Raw genomic sequence first — 19,825 nt, forward strand, 5'->3', positions numbered from 1 at the left:
TAATATATAATGAAAAATATAGCATTATAGTAGTTAGCATTCATTTAATAGTTGCTCTGTGCCAGACACTGTCCTAAATGTTATACTTACATTGTTTCTTTTAATCTTCATGACATTCCTATGAAGTAGGTAGCATCGTTATTATTCATGTTTTACATTTAATAAAACTGAGGTTCTGGGGTACTAAATAACTCCCCATGGTCATATGCTAGTTAGTGATAGAGGTAATTCAGGTTATATGACTCCAAGCCCATTCATGTACTTAACGCCATATATTATAGCATTTTTTGAAACATATGGAATAAAATGGTAACAGCACTTGGGTTGGGCTTTGAAAATTGAGAAAAAAATTGTCACGAAGATTGGGCATCACAAGCATATAAGTCAGTACAAAAAACAAAATTGTAAGTTCTAGGAATGAATAAGCCATGTACTTTTGCAACGTAGGTCTGTCTACTTACAGCTACTGACCACTGAAGACAAAGAATATTTTCTAAATGCCAGGAAATGGAGCTAGAAGAAGGTAGAAAGTTACTCCCACTTAGAAGCCAAAAGAAATACACTCAGGACTTATGTAGGTATAATCCTGTGGTTTAGCCAAATTACCAGCTGACTAGTCTTTTCTGGGTCCTTTGAAGCCTTGCTGCTATTTACAGTATTATTTTATAGGAAAATGCATACTACATAGCTGATTTGAAAACGTTTTTTGGATGTAGATTATGTTTTCACTTGCTCTTGATGGTGATATGTTCTGGTGGATGTTGCAGGAATACGTTTATTTATTCCAGTCCAAAGATAGTTTATTTATGCTAAAAATTAAATATTTTTTATTAAACAGCTTTGCTGAATTTTTATAATGTCATAATAGTTCTAATATGCTTTATGTCCTTAAAATCTCACAAAAGTAATTCTAGTTATATTTGTTTAGTAAGTTTTCAATATGGAGCAAGTTTTCCCTTTTTTCATTAAGCTTTTTTCTAGTGGTAGTTGTTACACTGGGTGTAGGTATTTTGGGTGATTATTTTAATTTTCACAATTATCCTGTGAAAATTATTGTATAGCCCCAGAGAGGCTAAATAACACGTCTTCAGTCATATAATCAGTAAGTAGCAGAAACTTAAATCAAGTAGGATTTTCAGTTGACTGTAATGCATTAAATTTAAAATGAAGTTAAACCAAAACAAACTATATATTTTTAAAAAGAAAGAGAAAAAACCTCTAGAGCATTTTTGTTCATTAATACATACCTTGCCTTGTTCTAGACATAATGAAGCAAGTTTGTAAAAGATGCAGAATAGCAAACTCTATTTTTGTGAGACAAAAGGAAAGAAAACTGTAGGAATATAATATGGAGCCATGAATAAGACCCTTACAAAAATGCATACCACAGGAGTATCTAGATATTTCTTAAAAGTGGGCCTCAAACTTGGCTCTAGGGTTTCCAGCAATCAACACAAAAAAAGGGGAAACCTGGTCACTTTTAACATTTCAGAGTGAATGTGTAATGAAAACAGACCAGTTGGTTAAGAGAGCTGCAACTGTTCCTGATGGTAAATCCAAACAGCAGTTTCTTCATTGCTTATTCATGAACAAAACCTTCTAGTATGACCAACTATTATAGACCAGCTATTACCCTTAACATTCTATAATAAAATGGTTCACAATCATAAAAATTGAACAGTTTAAAGCCTTGAAAGATTTTTGATAGAATTATAACATGGAGGAAAGTGCCCAGGTGATAGGTTTACAGCTCAATAAATTATCACAAAGTGATCACACCCATGTAACTACCACCCATGTCCAAGAAATAAACTCAAAGTCCCATTCATACACTCTTGAAACCACTATTCACACCCTCTTCTTCAAAGATAACCATTATCTCAATGTTAATACGATAGCTTAAGTTTTTGAATTTTATATAAATGGCTGCTTATAATATATATTCTTTTGTGTCTTCTTTTGCTTAAAATTGTGAAATTTAACTATGTTATTTTAAAATGTAGCTGCAGATTATTCATTCTCATCACTGTGTAATTTTCCTTTGTATAAGTATACTACAATTTATTTATCTTTTTGTTGGTGAACATTTGAATTATTTCGAGTTTGGTCTGTTAAGAACACTACTGCAAATGGTTATGCCGTTTTACACTCCATGAGTCATGAAGACAGTTCTTATTGTTCTACATCCTCATCAACATGTAGAATTGATTGTCTTTATCTAATTTCTATCATTCTCTGGCTTTGAAGAGGTTTCTCATTATGGTTTTAATGTGTACTTGAGTAACTTTTTTCCCCTGGCACCTAGAACAATGTTGCCATGTAGTAGATATTCCATGAAAAAAAATTTAATGAATAAATGATTTCAAAAAGCTTTGCTGACAAGGTAACATAAAAGCTTTAATAGGAATGCGAAGAAGCTTCCTAATGTGCAAAAATCAGTGGAAAGAACATTCCAGGGATGCCTGGGTGGCTCAGTGGTTGAGCCATATGCCTTTGGCTCAGGCTGTGATACGGAGGTCCAGGATGAGTCCCACATCAGACTCCCTGCATGGAGCTTGCTTCTCTCTCTGCCTATGTCTCTGCCCATCCCTCTCTTTCTGTGTGTGTCTCTCTCATGAATTAATAAATAAAATCTTAAAGAGAGAGAGAGAGAGAGAGAGAGAGAGAGAGAGAGAGAAAGAAAGGAAGGAAGGAAGGAAGGAAGGAAGGAAGGAAGGAAGGAAGGAAGAAAGAAAGAAAGAAAGAAAGAAAGAAAGAAAGAAAGAAAGAAAAGAAAAGAACGAACATTCCAGGCAGAAGAAACAACTAGCACAAAGAAGTTAGGAGAAAACATAATGGACTTTGTGAGAAATCATACTAATGTGACTAGAGTATAGAGAAGGGTGGGGAAAAAATAATGTGAGATAAGGTTAAAGAGATAGATGAGGTCAAATCCTATATAGTACTTTATAAGCCAGAATAAATAGATTGTGTTTTATTCTTGGTTCATTGGAAAGCCTTTGGATGGTTTTAAGCAAAGAGTGATGTGATCTGATTTGCCCTACCTTCTATATGGTGAATTGATTGTAGGAGAGCAAGAATAGAAATGGGGAAATGAAGGCTATTAAAATAGTCTAGGTAAGAGCAAAGGTGACTTAGAAGGATGAGAAAAGTGAAAATGTTGGCCACACGAATATATTAAAGATACGTTTTAGAGATTGAGAACTTGCTGATGGATTATATGAGGGACATAAGATAAAATAGTGACTCCAGAGATTTTTGGCTTGACATCGGAGTGATTGGTTGGTGCCATTTACTGAGGTTGGGAAGGAGTAGAATATCAAGAGCTCTGTTTTGTTTATATTAAGATTGAGATTCCTATTAAACATTAAAATGAAAATATAAGGTGTATGAGGTTCTAAAAAAGATGTTGGGGCTAAAAATAGGTATAGTAGTTATTGGCATATAAATGTTATTCATAGATAAAGGGATGAGGTTCTAGGAGCAAGTGTATGGCACTCTCGACCTATAAGATCAAGAGATAAAGGAGATCAAAACTACTCGTGGAGGGAAACTGGCAGCTCTGGATAAGGAGCCCCAGAAAGGAGACTATCAAGAAGGGAGCATTTCAACATAGTTATTTTAATTTGATTCTAAACCTCCCTGGTCTTCTTCAAGGAAGAATGTATTAAGAAAGTTATCTTCAGCACTTTTTTTTTTTTTTTTTTTTACCATTTATCAGAGAATGATAGATAATTTATAAAAGAACTTGACAGGAGGAATTGTCTTTCATTGAACAAGCACTGAGACCCCCTTCCTGAAAAACTAACAGAAATGTCAGCTATTTCAGGACAAAGCTGGCCAAAACCCAAAACAATATAAAACACTATTATAGGATGCTATAAATAATATACAACCCAGGTAGGTAAAGCCAACTTTCATTTTAAGGAGAGCCTTTGTGCTGGTTCCCAGTACCCAAGGGTCTTCTGTCATCCTGTCTTCTCTCTTGAGGAGACAGTTTTTTAAGTTATCCTGTGTTATAAGAATCTTCTGTTATTTCTACAAGCCAAGTACAAAATTAAAATTTTGAGTAAATAAAACAAAATCTAAAAAAACCCATTTTGAAGTTTGACTTAGAAAATGTTTATACATGAGTATTCTTTTTAAAATTCTGATAACTGTTTATGTATGCTTGAGCTATAGATTTAGTTAAATATCTACCAAAAAGTCATTTTGAATATCCTAACCATTATTAATATGTTTAATATGTATACTCATTTGTTATTAAACTAGAATTTTTGACTATATGGTGAATTGATTGTAGGAGAGCAAGAATAGAAATGGGGAAATGAAGGCTATTAAAATAGTCTAGGTAAGAGCAAAGGTGACTTAGAAGGATGAGAAAAGTGAAAATGTTGGCCACACGAATATATTAAAGATACGTTTTAGAGATTGAGAACTTGCTGATGGATTATATGAGGGACATAAGATAAAATAGTGACTCCAGAGATTTTTGGCTTGACATCGGAGTGATTGGTTGGTGCCATTTACTGAGGTTGGGAAGGAGTAGAATATCAAGAGCTCTGTTTTGTTTATATTAAGATTGAGATTCCTATTAAACATTAAAATGAAAATATAAGGTGTATGAGGTTCTAAAAAAGATGTTGGGGCTAAAAATAGGTATAGTAGTTATTGGCATATAAATGTTATTCATAGATAAAGGGATGAGGTTCTAGGAGCAAGTGTATGGCACTCTCGACCTATAAGATCAAGAGATAAAGGAGATCAAAACTACTCGTGGAGGGAAACTGGCAGCTCTGGATAAGGAGCCCCAGAAAGGAGACTATCAAGAAGGGAGCATTTCAACATAGTTATTTTAATTTGATTCTAAACCTCCCTGGTCTTCTTCAAGGAAGAATGTATTAAGAAAGTTATCTTCAGCACTTTTTTTTTTTTTTTTTTTTACCATTTATCAGAGAATGATAGATAATTTATAAAAGAACTTGACAGGAGGAATTGTCTTTCATTGAACAAGCACTGAGACCCCCTTCCTGAAAAACTAACAGAAATGTCAGCTATTTCAGGACAAAGCTGGCCAAAACCCAAAACAATATAAAACACTATTATAGGATGCTATAAATAATATACAACCCAGGTAGGTAAAGCCAACTTTCATTTTAAGGAGAGCCTTTGTGCTGGTTCCCAGTACCCAAGGGTCTTCTGTCATCCTGTCTTCTCTCTTGAGGAGACAGTTTTTTAAGTTATCCTGTGTTATAAGAATCTTCTGTTATTTCTACAAGCCAAGTACAAAATTAAAATTTTGAGTAAATAAAACAAAATCTAAAAAAACCCATTTTGAAGTTTGACTTAGAAAATGTTTATACATGAGTATTCTTTTTAAAATTCTGATAACTGTTTATGTATGCTTGAGCTATAGATTTAGTTAAATATCTACCAAAAAGTCATTTTGAATATCCTAACCATTATTAATATGTTTAATATGTATACTCATTTGTTATTAAACTAGAATTTTTGAAATGAGGAACTTTCGGAATCAAATGACAGACTGCCCTTTATAAAACTGTGAATCTTTTCTTTGCTCTGTATTCTCCAGTTTAAACATAGTTAATAAAATCAGTTGAACTTGAATTTTTTTTTTAAGATTTTTTTTATGTATTAGAGACATGGGGTGGGGGGGCAGAGACACAGGCAGAGGGAGAAGCGGGCTTCGTCCCAGGAGCCTGATGTGGGACTTGATCCTGGGTCCCCAGGATCACGCCCTGGGCCGAAGGCGGCACTAAACTGCTAAGCCACCGGGACTGTCCGAACTTGAATTTTTTAAAAGAAGCTTAAAGACTCATTTGACATTGATCTTCATCTAGGCATCAAAACTAGAATATTAAAAGTAGAAAAGAGCTTAGTGATTTGGCTCTAGTTATTGGCAGCTATTCTTTTCTCTTTATTTCAAACAATAAATAATATTTTTTGGTTTTTTAACTGTATGCTTATTCTATATTGATTGTCTGTACTAGTCTTTATTTCCTTGAAAATCTTGTAAAACCCCAAGTATTATATTACCTAGTTTACAGAAGATAACCTAAAATAGAATCGACACTTTTACAAACTGCATTCATAATAGGGTATTAGTGAGTGGAGGCAGAAATAAAAAACAAAAGTAGTGTTTTCTTTTGTATTGGTGTCTGCTGATAATTGAATCTTAACTTTAGAATTATTATTATTACTTTTAAGATTTTATTTGTTTATTCATGAGAGACACAGAGAGAGAGAGAGAGAGGCAAAGACACAGGCAGAGGGAGAAGCAGGCTCGATGCAGGGAGCCCAAAGTGGGACTCGATCCTGGATCTCCAGGATCACACCCTGGGCCAAAGGCAGCACTAAACTGCTGAGCCAGGCTGCCCTAGAATTATTTTTTTTTTTTTATTTCAATACAAGGAGTTATAAGTATTCGTGCCTGTTGTTACAATAAAAAGTACCCAGTTTCCCAGTGTTGCAACTTCTTAATAAAAGAACAAATTCCTTTAAATTTGCTTTTTCTCTAGTTAAAGCAGTGTAAAGTATCATGCAGAAGTTCACACAAGTCTCACTACAGGAAAATTTTCTCTGCTGCCAAAAAGTCTCATATAGATAATGAAAGATTATATTTGTACTTCTATGAAAATTGCTTTAAGGCTCTTTGAATTAAACATTTAGCACTGTTTTTAAATCTTACAACCTCCATTTATAGAATAAAAATTCATTCTTAATGACCTTTAGTGTTATTATTCGTATTCCTCTTATATCTTACTTTTAATCTTGGATAATTGGTTTATCTTATTTGAAGTCATAAGATAAAAAAAATACTGAATAGTGTACAGTATTTTATGCCTGCAGTAATATCACTATGTAGAAGACTTAAAGCTGAGATTTCAGATTCATATTTTTTTTAAGCCGACATGTTCCCAAAGTTTATCTAGTTTTTCACTTGATAAATGAGGAAGCTGAGGGCATAAGAGTTAAGGGACTTACCCAAAGTTACACAGCTAGTTGGTGGCAAAGACGGAACTACTGCCCAGGCATTCTGACTTCTGGTCTACTACATCCCACTGCCCTACCACAATCCTGCCGACCCATGTAATTGTCACATGTTAGTTAGATGTAGAAGGAGTCCCATAAGTGTTTAATTAAATTAAAATAAATTACTTCTCTCAGATGGAAACCTAATGTCTAGTTAATAGAACTCTACTATCACCTAGTATTCTTTATTCTTCCAGTATCAGATTCTGGATTTCTCTTCCATCTGAAACTGGGGAATTGGTATGACTTGACCCTTCAGATTTTGTTTCAGTTTCCAGTAGATGCTACTAAAATCTTAACTTTTATATGTTAGATGATTTTTCTGAAAAACAGAGGCAACTTGGATTTTCTAGCCAAATTTGACGTTCCCAGAAACATAGAACTAGATAAAAATAGCTAACCCAATTTCATATATACCTATTATTTAAGAAATACAAGCTTACTCAAGGACATAAATTAGCACAGCTCTTCAATACATTCTGTTGCAAGAGTTTGTTATTTAACTTGTGACCAAACTTCCAACAATTGTTTCTAGATTAATTTTTTTAAATCTCCAAGGCTATATATCTTCCCATTCATTCTTTGTCTCCAAAAAGAATATATAACACAGAGGAAAACTATAATAATCCCACACAGGAAATCTGACTTTTTATTCAAGACTTTTAACCACTTTCCAGTTTTATGCTATATTCATAAAAGGGGGCAGTGTTCAACCCAATTATATGCCTCTATGTATTCTATTCCTACTATAGGTTAAAAAAAAAAGATGTTTAAATTTGCTAATGAAAATGTGTGTTCTTTTTTTTTTTTTAAGATTTTATTTATTCATGAGAGACACAGAGAGAGAGAGAGAGAGAAAGGCAGAGACACAGGCAGAGGGAGAAGCAGGCTCCATGCAGGGAGCCCGATGTGGGACTTGATCCAGGTCCCCCTGGGCCAAAGGCAGGCGCTAAACTGCTGAGCCCCCCAGGGATCCCCGAAAATATGTGTTCTTAAATAGATTTCATTCAGTAAGGATAGGAGCATTCCCATGAAAACATCATCTAATAGCATATTCTTAAATCTTAGACATGGGAAAAATAAGATATAAATCCAAACTATTTCAAGGGCACCTGGGTGGCTCAATCAGTTAAGCCTCCAGCTCTTGATTTCAGCTCGGGTCATGAGATCTAGCCCCATTGGGCTCCACATTGGGTGTGGATCCTACTTAAGATTTTCTCTCTCCTCTGCAATGAATTACATGGTTAACAGTTGACTTACACCACACACAAATAAACCATATAATTTCTTTTAAACTATTTCACTAATGTATAAAGATTTTAACGTGATTACAGTATTAGATGTATTGTTAACATTTAAGTGAAACTAATAGGATATCTTTGAAGATTTTTTTTTTAAGATTTATTTATTCATGAGAGAGACAGAGAGAGGCAGAGACAGAGGAAGAGGGAGAAGCAGGCTCCCTGCAGGGAGCCCAGTGCGGGACTCGATCTCAGTACCCCAGGATGACAACCAGAGCCAAAAGCAGATGCTTAACCACTGATCTACCCAGGCACCTCATGCTTAACGATTTCATTCAGCCTGATTTGGGTAACCAAATGAGCTACAGTTTTAAAGTCTAGTGAACTTACTCATATACTCAGGTTTCAAGACTTGAGATTCATTTTTAAAATTTTTCCTTTAGTTATACTGTATGTTGGCAAATCAAACTCCAAAAAAATAGAAAAAAAATAAAAATTTTCATTTATTCAAAAGCTAATTATCCTGAGGCTTCTGGGTTAGCTCTGTCAGTTAAGCATCTGACTCTTCTTTTTTTTTTTCTTTTAAGCATCTGACTCTTGATCTGAGCTTAGGTCTTGATTTCCGGCTCGTGAGTTCAGGCCCTTTGTTGGGCTCCACACCGGGCAGGGAGACTACTTTAAAAAAACAAAACTAATTATCCCTACTCTTCATCTGACTCTTACTTTCACCTTTCATTATCATACCGATATTTCTAAACACATCCATAAAAGCGAGAAGAGGAGAAAATTTATAGGTACATGTGCAATTTATCAAGTTCTTAATGACAGTTCTGGATTTTTTGTTTTTAAATTGATTAAGTTTAGTTTTGTTGCTGAATTTTGTGTCTTTGTTCTCCAAAAAGAATTTACTACACGTGGTTGAGAAAAGTATCATTTGTGGAACAGTGGACATAGAGTCAGGAGACCTGGATTGTAGGCGTAGTTCTACCACTGGTTAACTGTGTAACCTTAGGATGCCAATTTACTTCATAAATTCAGTCGGTCAGTGAGTATTCAGTCTCTCTATCTGTGTCTCTCATGAATAAATAAATAAAATAAAAAAGGAAACACAATATGGTGATCTGATTTTTTAATATATATTTTAATACATACATATATATTTAAAGCATGCCTCAGGCCTTGCTTCATTTACTGCATCCTAAAGCAGTCATGCTAAATTAGCTAAAGTGCTTTCCATCCCAGTCCTGTGCTTGGTATATAAAAGTCATTGTCCGAATTGTGAAGGAATTCGGACTGGTAGGGAGAACAGTATGTATGGGCAATGCTGTGCTAGAACCATGTGGCAACATGGCCTAGAAATGTATCCAAAAATCTCTGGGTGTGGGGCTACCTACACTGTGTTGGAGGAGGAGGAGAAAATAGCCAAGAAAAAGAGAGTAGAAGAGTATTTAGGCAGAGAGGCCATCATATGCAAAGGTTTGGAGGCAAATAAAGAGCTCAGAAAGGAGACAGAAGGAACAGCTATAAAAGTAGCAAGGAGGGACACCTGGGTGGCTCAGCAGTTGAGCGTCTGCCTTCAGCCCAGGGCATAATCCTGGAGTTCCGGGATCAAGTCCCATATCAGGCTCCCTGAATGGAACCTGCTTCTCCCTCTGCCTGTGTCTCTGCCTCTCTCTCTCTCTGTCTGTCTTTCATGAATAAATAAAATCTTTATTTTAAAAAAAAGTAGCAGGGGGGATCCCTGGGTGGCGCAGCGGTTTGGCGCCTGCCTTTGGCCCAGGGCGCGATCCTGGAGACCCAGGATCGAATCCCACGTCGGGCTCCCGGTGCATGGAGCCTGCTTCTCCCTCTGCCTGTGTCTCTGCCTCTTTCTCTATCTCTCTGTGACTATCATAAATAAATAAAAATTAAAAAAATTAAAAAAAAAAAAGTAGCAGGGAAATAAGTAGAGAGGAGCATTTCTGAAACTGGAGACTTAGCCCGATCAGTTTGTTTTTAGTGTGTGGTCCTGAAAATAGAATTTAGAGAGATTGATATGAGGGCTGAGAGTAAAGCTTTCTTAATCAGACAAGAGGGAAATTCATAAATTAGAATGTTCTTCCTTGATTATGTTTTGAATTATATTCTCTTTAAGCCCTTGGTCCACACAGTGCATTTGAGAGCCAGTTTGAATCTTTTCAGTTTAATTTCGATGTTCTCTTCCTATTATCCAAGCTACCCAATACTTCACACTTGTTTTTTATTGCTGGATATTCTTAAATCTAAAAGTCTAGTTTCTTTAGCTATGCCAAGATTTTGAAATATAACCAGTCTTTTTTAAAACCTTATTTTCTTTTGCATCAAGTATTTCAGTTTTAAAATGCTGTTTTTCAAAAGAAACAGTAACATAGTATTGACAGTTTTTCAAACTAGGCACATTTGTAAATGTGGTGTTCTGCAAACTTACTAAATGTCAACTAAAGGAGAATTGATAAAAGATGAGCTAGCTCCCTCAGATTTAGAAAAACTAAAAATTTAAATGTGGTTGGAAGTCTTTAGTGCAGTAAATCATGTGCTTTCCATGGACCCTATCTCACAGATGCAGTTGGACTTGAGATAATCAGATTTTCACTCCCCCACGAACTGGACAGCTAAAAATGTCATACCAATAATATGTGTCAAAGACTTAGCACTATTTTGCTGCCTGTCTGATTTAAGTTGTTGTGGTCAGTCTGAGGAACCTGTGATATGATAAGATAGCATTCATGAGGTCATGTGGTTTGCAAGTGCCCAATCTTAACTTAGCAGCTTATGAGCACCTCAGAATGAGGAAGAGAGGGCTACTAACCTTTTCTGTGTGAAAATTCATTTTGTGTCCAGTGACAAAATACTGTAGGTCTGTAGCTATATGTGTATATTATGTGTTTTTAAAATAATTTTTCCATCAGGAGTTAATTTTAGTTTCTGGAAAAAAGCAAAAGCTACAAATGCATTCATCTCCTTTTACTTAATACTTCTGTCTAAAGTATTAAACTTTTTACTGCACATATTTTGTACCTATTAAGATAAAGCTGTAGAAAATAGCCAGCACTTCTTTCTGTTGAGGAAAAAATTGGACGTTGAAGACTAAAACTGTTGATGAATTTTTTAATCAATTAAATTTTCTATATTTCCTAAAGAGAAAATTACTCATTTTCAGTGTGGCAGTATCTCCATTGGAAACATACACACAGGGGATCCCCCGGGTGGCTCAGTGGTTTGGCACCTGCCTTTGACCCGGGCCTGATTCTGGAGACCTGGAGACCTGGGATCGAGTCCCACATCAGGCTCCTTGCATGGAGCCTGCTTCTCCTCTGTCTGTGTCTCTGCCTGTCTCTCTATCTGTGTCTCTCATGAATAAATAAATAAAATAAAATTTTAAAAAAAGGAAACACACACACAATATGGTGATCTGATTTTTTAATATATATTTTAATACATACATATATATTTAAAACAGGTTTATTTGAGGTATAATTCACATAGTACAGTTCACCCATTTTAAGTGTACATTTTAGTCATTTTTAGTATCTTCATAGAGTTGTGTAGTATTACCACAATTTTAGAATGTTTTTATCACTCCAAAAATTAATACTGTTTCCATCAGCAGTCATTCCTCATTTCCCCCAAGCTCCCTTCCCCCAGCTCTAGGAACTACTACTCTTCTTTTTGCCTTTGTAGATTTCCCTATTCTGGTTCATGTAAATGGGATTATACAATGTGTGGTCATCTTTGGGTTTTCATTAGCGTAGTGTTTTCAAGGTTCATTCATGTTGTAGCATGTATCAGTACTTCATTCCTTTTTATTGCCTGATAATATTCCATCAAAAGGGTATATACCACATCCTATTTATCCATTTATTGATTGATGAACATTTGGGTTGTTTTCACCTTTTGGTTGTTATAAATAATGCTGATGTGAGTGTACATATTTCATTGTGACCATGTGTTTTCATTTGTGTTGAATATTACTTACTAGTGGAATTGCTGGGTCATGTTGTCACTCAATGTTTAACCATTTGAAGAACTGCAGTTGTTTCCCAAAGCAGCTGTACCATTTCACATTTCCACCAGCTGTGTATGAGGGTTCCAATTTCTCCACATGCTTGCCAGTACTTGATATTATCTCTCTTTTTTGTTATAGTCATCCTAGTAACTATGAATGTCATCTCATTTTGGTTTTGATTTGTGTTTTCCTGGTGGCTGATGATATTGGGCATCTTGTGATAGGCTTATTATATCTTCTTTAGAGAACTATTTAGTCAGATCCTTTGCCCATTTCATAATTGGGTTGTCTTTTTATAATTGAGTTGTAAGAGTTCTTTATGTATTTTAGATATAAGCCCTTTATCAGATAAATGATTTAAATTTTGGGTAAGTATGGGGATCCCTGGGTGGCTCAGCGGTTTAACACCTGCCTTTGGCCCAGGGCATGATCCTGGAGTCCTGGGATTGAGTTCCACATCGGACTCCCTGCATGGAGCCTGCTTCTCCCTCTGCCTGTGTCTCTGGCTCTCTCTCTCTCTCTCATGAATAAATAAATAAAATCTTTAAAAAAATTTTTTTGGGGGTAAGTAATTAGACTGATAAGACCTATGATTTAGCTTTAGAGATTGTTCAATCTAGATAGAAAAGAAGTACTTCGTTTCGATGAGGATGTTTTGCTAAACATTTGAATTTTTTCAGTACTTCAGCTAAAGGTTAAATCAAATGAAATGTACTTTGATGTAGCTTTAAAAGTTCAGAGTGAAACAAGTGTGAAGTGATTTATTTCCTGTAATTGGTCATAAATTTACATAGAAGCTCATATATTCCTAACCTCATCACCATTGACATTAGAGTACCTTCTAAATAATGTTAATGGTTTCAATTTTATCAAGATGTGTCAGCTGCCAGGAAGAGTACAATGCAGTTTCATTTTGTTTGCCGTAGTATACTGGGTAAATCTAAGCATACACTAGAGAAAGACTAAGTTCTTTGTAAATGACTTCGTTCTTCTCTCTCTCTCCTTCTCTAGTAACAAATTTCTTCAGTGCCAGACTTTCTTTCCTTTCCACCTTTTTCACTTATTGTCGTGTATACATATTTTTTCTTTGCTTCTAAAAGCATGGGCTTTTAACTATTGCATTTTATACATTTAACACAGAATCTGTATGCTTTTTAAATTTTAAGTGTTTTATCTTGTTTTTAAAAATGATTACTTAGCTTAAAGCCAAAACCATTTTCAACATTGTTTTGTATTGTTTCAAAAAAATTCTTGCATTTTTCAAGTTAATCTACTTTTAAGGACTGTAGGTCTGAATTTTTACTCTTGTCTATGTAATACACTGATCAAGAAGTCATGACCTCCAATTGATTGCTTTTATTGGTTTCCTGTTCTGATTCACTGGAAATCTTTTGGTTTGTGTGCTTATGGCTAGTTTTAATCTTTGTCATGCGTACAATTCATTTTTGGAAGAAGCTGATAATTGAGAATTAATTTAGCACACCATTTCCCTTTTACATTTTGAAAACTGAGAAAAACTATTAAAAGTATTAAGGATTTCAACAAAATTACTAATTACTCTTTGAAGGAAAAGAACAAAGCCTCTAGAACTTAGAAATTCAAATCTTTGTGATTGTTGAACTTTATGTCCATCTTCTCATATAAAGTATAACGTATAGTTATTTAAAATTTTAGAACTTCTACATACAGAAATGTTACATTTAGCTTTAACAGTGATAGTTCGGTGTTTTACAAAGATTGATTATATAAACCCAAATGTACAAATAGGAGCTTTTATAATCTGATATGACTCAGTCTTGGAAACTTACTGCATCTGTTTTGCAGTTCACTTGGTTATCACATGACTCACTTAAATGGTTTAAACCCTGTCTAGTAGTGATCAAAGTTCATTTGGTTAGGGGTTTTTTTGGTGTGTGGATGACTTTTTTCCACTTTGTTGTGGACTGATTGTCTTTCAGAATATTCAGTGCAGCCCTTCTTAATTCTTTTGAATCTCAGAAAGTGGTAGCTTTCTGTACAATTCAGCCTCCAGTCACACACAGGGGAAATTTTTTTTAACTTGAAATAATATGCATGGGAGCACTTTTAACTGTAAAACCTCATATAAATATAAGGGTTTATTATTAATTCTATTACCCCTACACATTAAAATTGAGGAAGGATAACCTGTTGTGTCTCTTTAAAATCAACTCTAAAAATCAGCTCAAAACTTTTCAAGTTACCAATGTTCTGTAATTACTGAAAGAGAGCAAACACAGAGAGAACATGTGTACTCTATTCACCTGGGCATAGCCCAGATGATCAAATTTCTCAGCACAGATTTCTCTATTATTTATTAGGAAGTTATATTTAAAGCCTACAAGTATCTAAAGCTATGACATTTCTCTGTTTTACAAAAGAAACTTCTATCTTAACATGTAGAGATTTAGTTAATGAAGTAGACTAATAAGAAATTTTTTAAATACTTGTGTATCTTTAATGATTGTGAGTCCTTTGGGCCTTCAGAATATTCATTCCTGCTGGTTTGTGTCCCTGCTTTCAATTTTTACTGATAATCTTTATGTGAAATAAATATAATAGTTTTTAATATTCATTTTTAAGTGTTTGAATTTTTACTATCATGCAGTTAGAAACTCTGCTGTTTCCTGTCAAAACCTACGTTCATCAGACTATGAACATGACAGTTTCCTGTTTTCTTATTAGCTATACTGCCTCTTGTGCTATATTTTTTAGAAGATGGTATAATATCTTAACACTTTCTTTTTCTACTTACTAAATACTCTCTTTGGGTTGTATTGTTGAATGCATGCAGGGAAATCTTAAAATCCAATCTCTTTGAAGCTAGTGAGAGGTTAAGATTTTGTTAGCCTTTAAAGTTGTAATGAATATGTCAGAATATCTGAAGTATTATTTAAACAAATTCTACATGTTTTTATTTTTTTACTCTCTTTATGCATAACATGATGAAGCAGTCCATATCAGGTAAGAAACAGTACATTATTGGGGTCTTGTATATTAGCACTCCCCTTTGTCTTCTTCTTAATATTCTCATTCAAAAAAGATAGGATGAATAATTAGTACCTGGGGGTTTTCTCAAGAATCTTGTTATCTTTTCAATGTAGTTCATCAATATTTCTTATGTGTCCACTCTTGTCAAGTCAGAATGCTGAGTTTCTAGGATACAAAAATGATTTAGAAACAGTTTCCATCATCAGAGGCTAACAGAGGAGCTAGAATATATGTACAGCAACCATCCAGTGCTGATTTTAAATATTCATTATAACTTGGAAAAAACCTTATCTGTAAATAATATATTCAAATATGTGTCAATCAATAGAGTATTAAAGTTTATGAAAATATTTATGCCTGTTAATGTATTAAATATGTTTTAAAATGATTAAAGTGCTAATATTTTAAACTAATACCAAAATAATACCAGAAAACAAAAAAATACTTTTAAATGTAAAGGAAGCAGTTTTTTCTGTTTTGTTTTGTATTGGATTCATTGAGACTTTTGTGAGTGTAACTGCTTATCAAAATGATCAGATACAAATGAATTTGGAAGCATTTTTGAGAGGTTTCATTGATAACCTTATTTTTTAATGTGCATGTTTTTTATTATGGAAATTTTCAAACATTTACAAATGCAGGGAGAATAAATCTAATGAACTTTGTGTTTCTGTCACTAAACTTCAAATTTTTCTTTTTCTCTTTTTTTTTTTTTTTTGCTTGTTTTTGAACTTTTTTTTTTTTTAACTATTGCAATGGAACCATATAGAATATGCTTTTTAGTATCAGGCTACTTATCGGCACCTGGGTGGTGCAGTTGGCTAAAGAACTGGCTCTTGGTTCTGGTTGGGTCCTAATCTCAGGGTTTTGAGATTGACCCCACATTGGGTTCAGTGCAGAGTCTGAGTTTCTCTCTCCCTCTGCCCTTCCCCTCCATAAAATAAATAAGTCTTAAAAAAAAAAAAAGAAAAGAAATAGTTTTTCAATCAAGAGCTGTAAAGCTAGAACTATACTCCTAACGTTAGACATGTTATGCTTTAAAAGGCATAATCTGTCACCTGGATATGAATGAAGCTGATTCCTAGAATAAACTTTGAACTTGAAAGCTGACAGACATTTGATAGGAGGAGAAAAGAAGGCTCTGACTCTGAACACGTGTTCACTCACTTGGATATAAACTGAGATGTTGAGATGTCTAAAACTGGATGATGTTCCTCAGTAATGAATCCCATGGGAACTAGATTTGAAACTAGATGGTGAAGGTATCATATATTAAAATATTTATTAGCTTCATAGCTCTTTGCATTTTTATTTGCTCCCCCCCCCCCAGTTGGTTGTGTACATCAGGCCATTGTATTTTTAAAATATGACAGTGGCCAATGTTATGATGGCAGTGATAAATTAAAAAGAACATCTTAGGGATCCCTGGGTGGCGCAGCGGTTTGGCGCCTGCCTTTGGCCCAGGGCGCGATCCTGGAGACCCGGTATTGAATCCCACATCGGGCTCCCGGTGCATGCAGCCTGCTTCTCCCTCTGCCTATGTCTCTGCCTCTATCTCTGTGACTATCATAAATAAGTAAAAATTAAAAAAAAAAAAAAAAAAAGAACATCTTAGGGACAGCCCAGTTGGCTCAGCAGTTTAGCACTGCCTTCAGCCTGATCCTGGAGACTCGAGATCGAGTCCAACGTCAGGCTTCCTGAATGGAGCCTGCTTCTCCCTCTGCCTGTGTCTCTGCCTCTCTCTCTCTCTGTGTGTGTGTGTGTGTGTGTTTGTGTGTGTCTCGTGAATAAATAAACAAAATCTTAAAAAAAAAAAAAAGAACATCTTAAGTTCAAATTTATTTATCCTTACCAAATTTTCTTAACATAATCCTAATAGGGGATCCCTGGGTGGCTCAGCGGTTTGGTGCTTGCCTTTGGCCAGGGCGCGATCCTGGAGTCCCGGGATCAAGTGCCACGTCGGGCTCCCGGCATGGAGCCTGCTTCTCCTTCTGCCTGTGTCTCTGCCTCTCTCTCTGTCTCTCTCTCTCTCTCTCTGTGTCTATCATAAATAAATAAATAATCTTATAAAAATCATAATATAGTAAATCCCTAAATATGATCCATTTAGACCAGCGTCTCTCAGAATGTGATCTATAGATCATCCTGTTCAGAATTACCTGGAGTACTTGTTTAAAATACAGATTCCTGAGTCCCACTTGCTGAATCCAGGTGTCTGAGAGAAGGGGCCCAAGAATCTACATATTTTAAAGTAAGAATTTCAGGTTTTATACATAACACTATTAATTATTGTTCTAGAGAATTAGGAAGTCAGAGGGTGCTATTAACATCACCGACATTCTCCCAAAAGTAAGGACTCCAGAATGACCTACTGATTTGAATAGTCCCTGAGATCATCTCTGGTAGTTTGTGGCTCTTTTAGCTTATGTTTGAAAAATGGCAAATCTGCTTAATACCTAAAGTAAGTATTTTTAAATGTTACAGAACTAGAAGGCATTTCTCAATCATCCCAGCAGTAATCAAAGAAACAAAGTGACCATAATAGTGGGAATTATAATAGAGAAAAATATGTAACGGTCATGCTGGCCAGGGCCAGATATAATAGGCATGCTCAAATACTCCTGGTGGCAGAATAAAAGCTATTGAAGATAAATGTGATCATACTGATCAGGAGAAAAAAACATGAAAATAAAAATCCTTTTTCATTTGCTTCCAAATAGCTAGGTGATGACAACACAGGAACCCACTAAATTATTCCCTGTATTTAAAACATTTTTTAAGATAATTAGAATATTTTACATATATGTTGGAAATTTTTTCTCAGAATTTTGAAGGCCTTGCTATACTCTCTTTACAGTTGAGAAGTCTAATATCTTTGTGATTCTTTTTTTTTAATATTTATTTATTTATTTATGAGAGAGAGAGAGAGGCAGAGACACAGGAGGAGGGAGAAGCAGGCTCCATGCAGGGAGCCCGATGCGGGACTCGATCCTGGGACTCCAGGATCACGCCCTGGGCCAAAGGCAGGCGCCAAACCACTGAGCCACCCAGGGATCCCCTCTCTTTGTGATTCTTAATCTTTTATATAAAACATCTTTTTGTTTTTTGGCTAGATGCTTTATCTTTTCTTGTTCCCAGTATCCTGAAATTTCATTGAGGTACCATTGTGTAAGTCTACTTTTATCCATTGTGATGGATACTTGATAAGCTTTTTCAATCTCAAAGCTCATGTCTGTCAGGTTAGAGAAATTTATGTCTGAAACCTCTTTTTTAGAGTAGCCTGGATTTTTTTTTTTTTTTAAACACAGATGCAGTTTCTTCAGAGGAAATAAATGATTTTTAAAGAGTTTTCTTTTTCACCAATAGTCTGTTTCCTCCTAGTTGCCTTTTTCCCCCTAGCGTCTCTTAGGTGGTTTTGTAAAAAATAATTGACTCCCTGCTCAAACTTTAGGTTTAGAGAACTTTAAAAAGCTGGGAGAAAATTCTGAATGCTTGGATAGGGTTCTGTTGACTGTGATCTAGCCGAGACCCTTTGGGAAAATCCCAAGATTCACCAGAATAGATTCCCTCTGCCTAAAATTCCAGAGAGTCCTGGTTCCTCTGTTTCCTTGATGAGTCTCAAAAGTACTTGTATTCATTCACATTCAGTGACTTTAAAGCCTATGTCTGGTTTCACCTAGAAAAATAATACTTTTTAAATCTTTTTTATGATATGAGTGTGTTACTGGCATTTCACAAAGTTTTGCTGTTTTGTTGTTGTTTTATAAAAATGCTCTTTAACCAAAAATTTAAAAGACAAGGGGCTGCAGAAAGGTATATTAAAGTATATATATATATGTACTTTTCAAGAAAGACAGTCAGTAGCTTTTGTCAAATTCCTGATCCTGACAGGAATTGATTCAAAGGAGATACCAAACAAAGCAAACCAAACAAAACATTGCCTAAAGTAGTTGCCCTTACTCTGGGATGTGCATCAAAATTACCCTGGTCTTTTGAACATACACATTCCTAGATCCTACCCTATACCAAGAGAAAGTTTCAAGAAAAGGCATTTAAACAGACTGGTCCTTGTTTCAACCATCAGGTAGTGGATTTTTCTCAGAACAGCTTGGTTGTACTACTTGGTTGTATCCATTTCTGTATGTCAGATACACACAGGCAGTTGTTCATTGTTCAGAAGCATTTAAATTGTGAATAAGACTTCCATTTCAGGTAAATCAACTGCTTTCTGACTCAGCCTCATTTGGTTTGAACAATCTACCACAGTGATTCTCAAACTGAGATATCAAGATTTCCTGAGATGCTTGTAAAAAAAAAATGTTTCACTCCCAGGGCACCTGGCTGGCTCAGTTAATGGAGCCTACAACTCTTGATCTAAGAGTTGTGAGTTTGAGCCCCACAGCAAGTGTAGAGATTATCTAAAAAAATAATAAATTGGGACTCCTGGGTGACTCAGTGGTTGAGTATCTGCCTTCGCTCAGGGCAAGATCCCGTGGTA

At 35.1% G+C, this 19,825-nt stretch overlaps 1 protein-coding gene across 6 annotated transcripts in view; it reads left to right on the plus strand.

Moving 5' to 3' along the window:
- EVI5 (ecotropic viral integration site 5) overlaps window positions 1-19,825 on the plus strand; it is a 195,096-nt gene that overhangs the window by 167,976 nt on the left and 7,295 nt on the right. The window contains exon 20 of one of the 6 annotated variants that reach the window (XM_041747686.1): window positions 15,291-15,300. The exons of the other annotated variants lie outside the window; for them this stretch is intronic. Within the exon in view, the coding sequence (XP_041603620.1) occupies window positions 15,291-15,300 (10 nt within the window). The remainder of the gene's footprint in view (window positions 1-15,290; window positions 15,301-19,825) is intronic. 6 annotated transcript variants of the gene reach the window in all.

This window comes from Vulpes lagopus, chromosome 3, assembly GCF_018345385.1.
Source record: "Vulpes lagopus strain Blue_001 chromosome 3, ASM1834538v1, whole genome shotgun sequence".
Classification (NCBI taxonomy): domain Eukaryota; kingdom Metazoa; phylum Chordata; class Mammalia; order Carnivora; family Canidae; genus Vulpes; species Vulpes lagopus.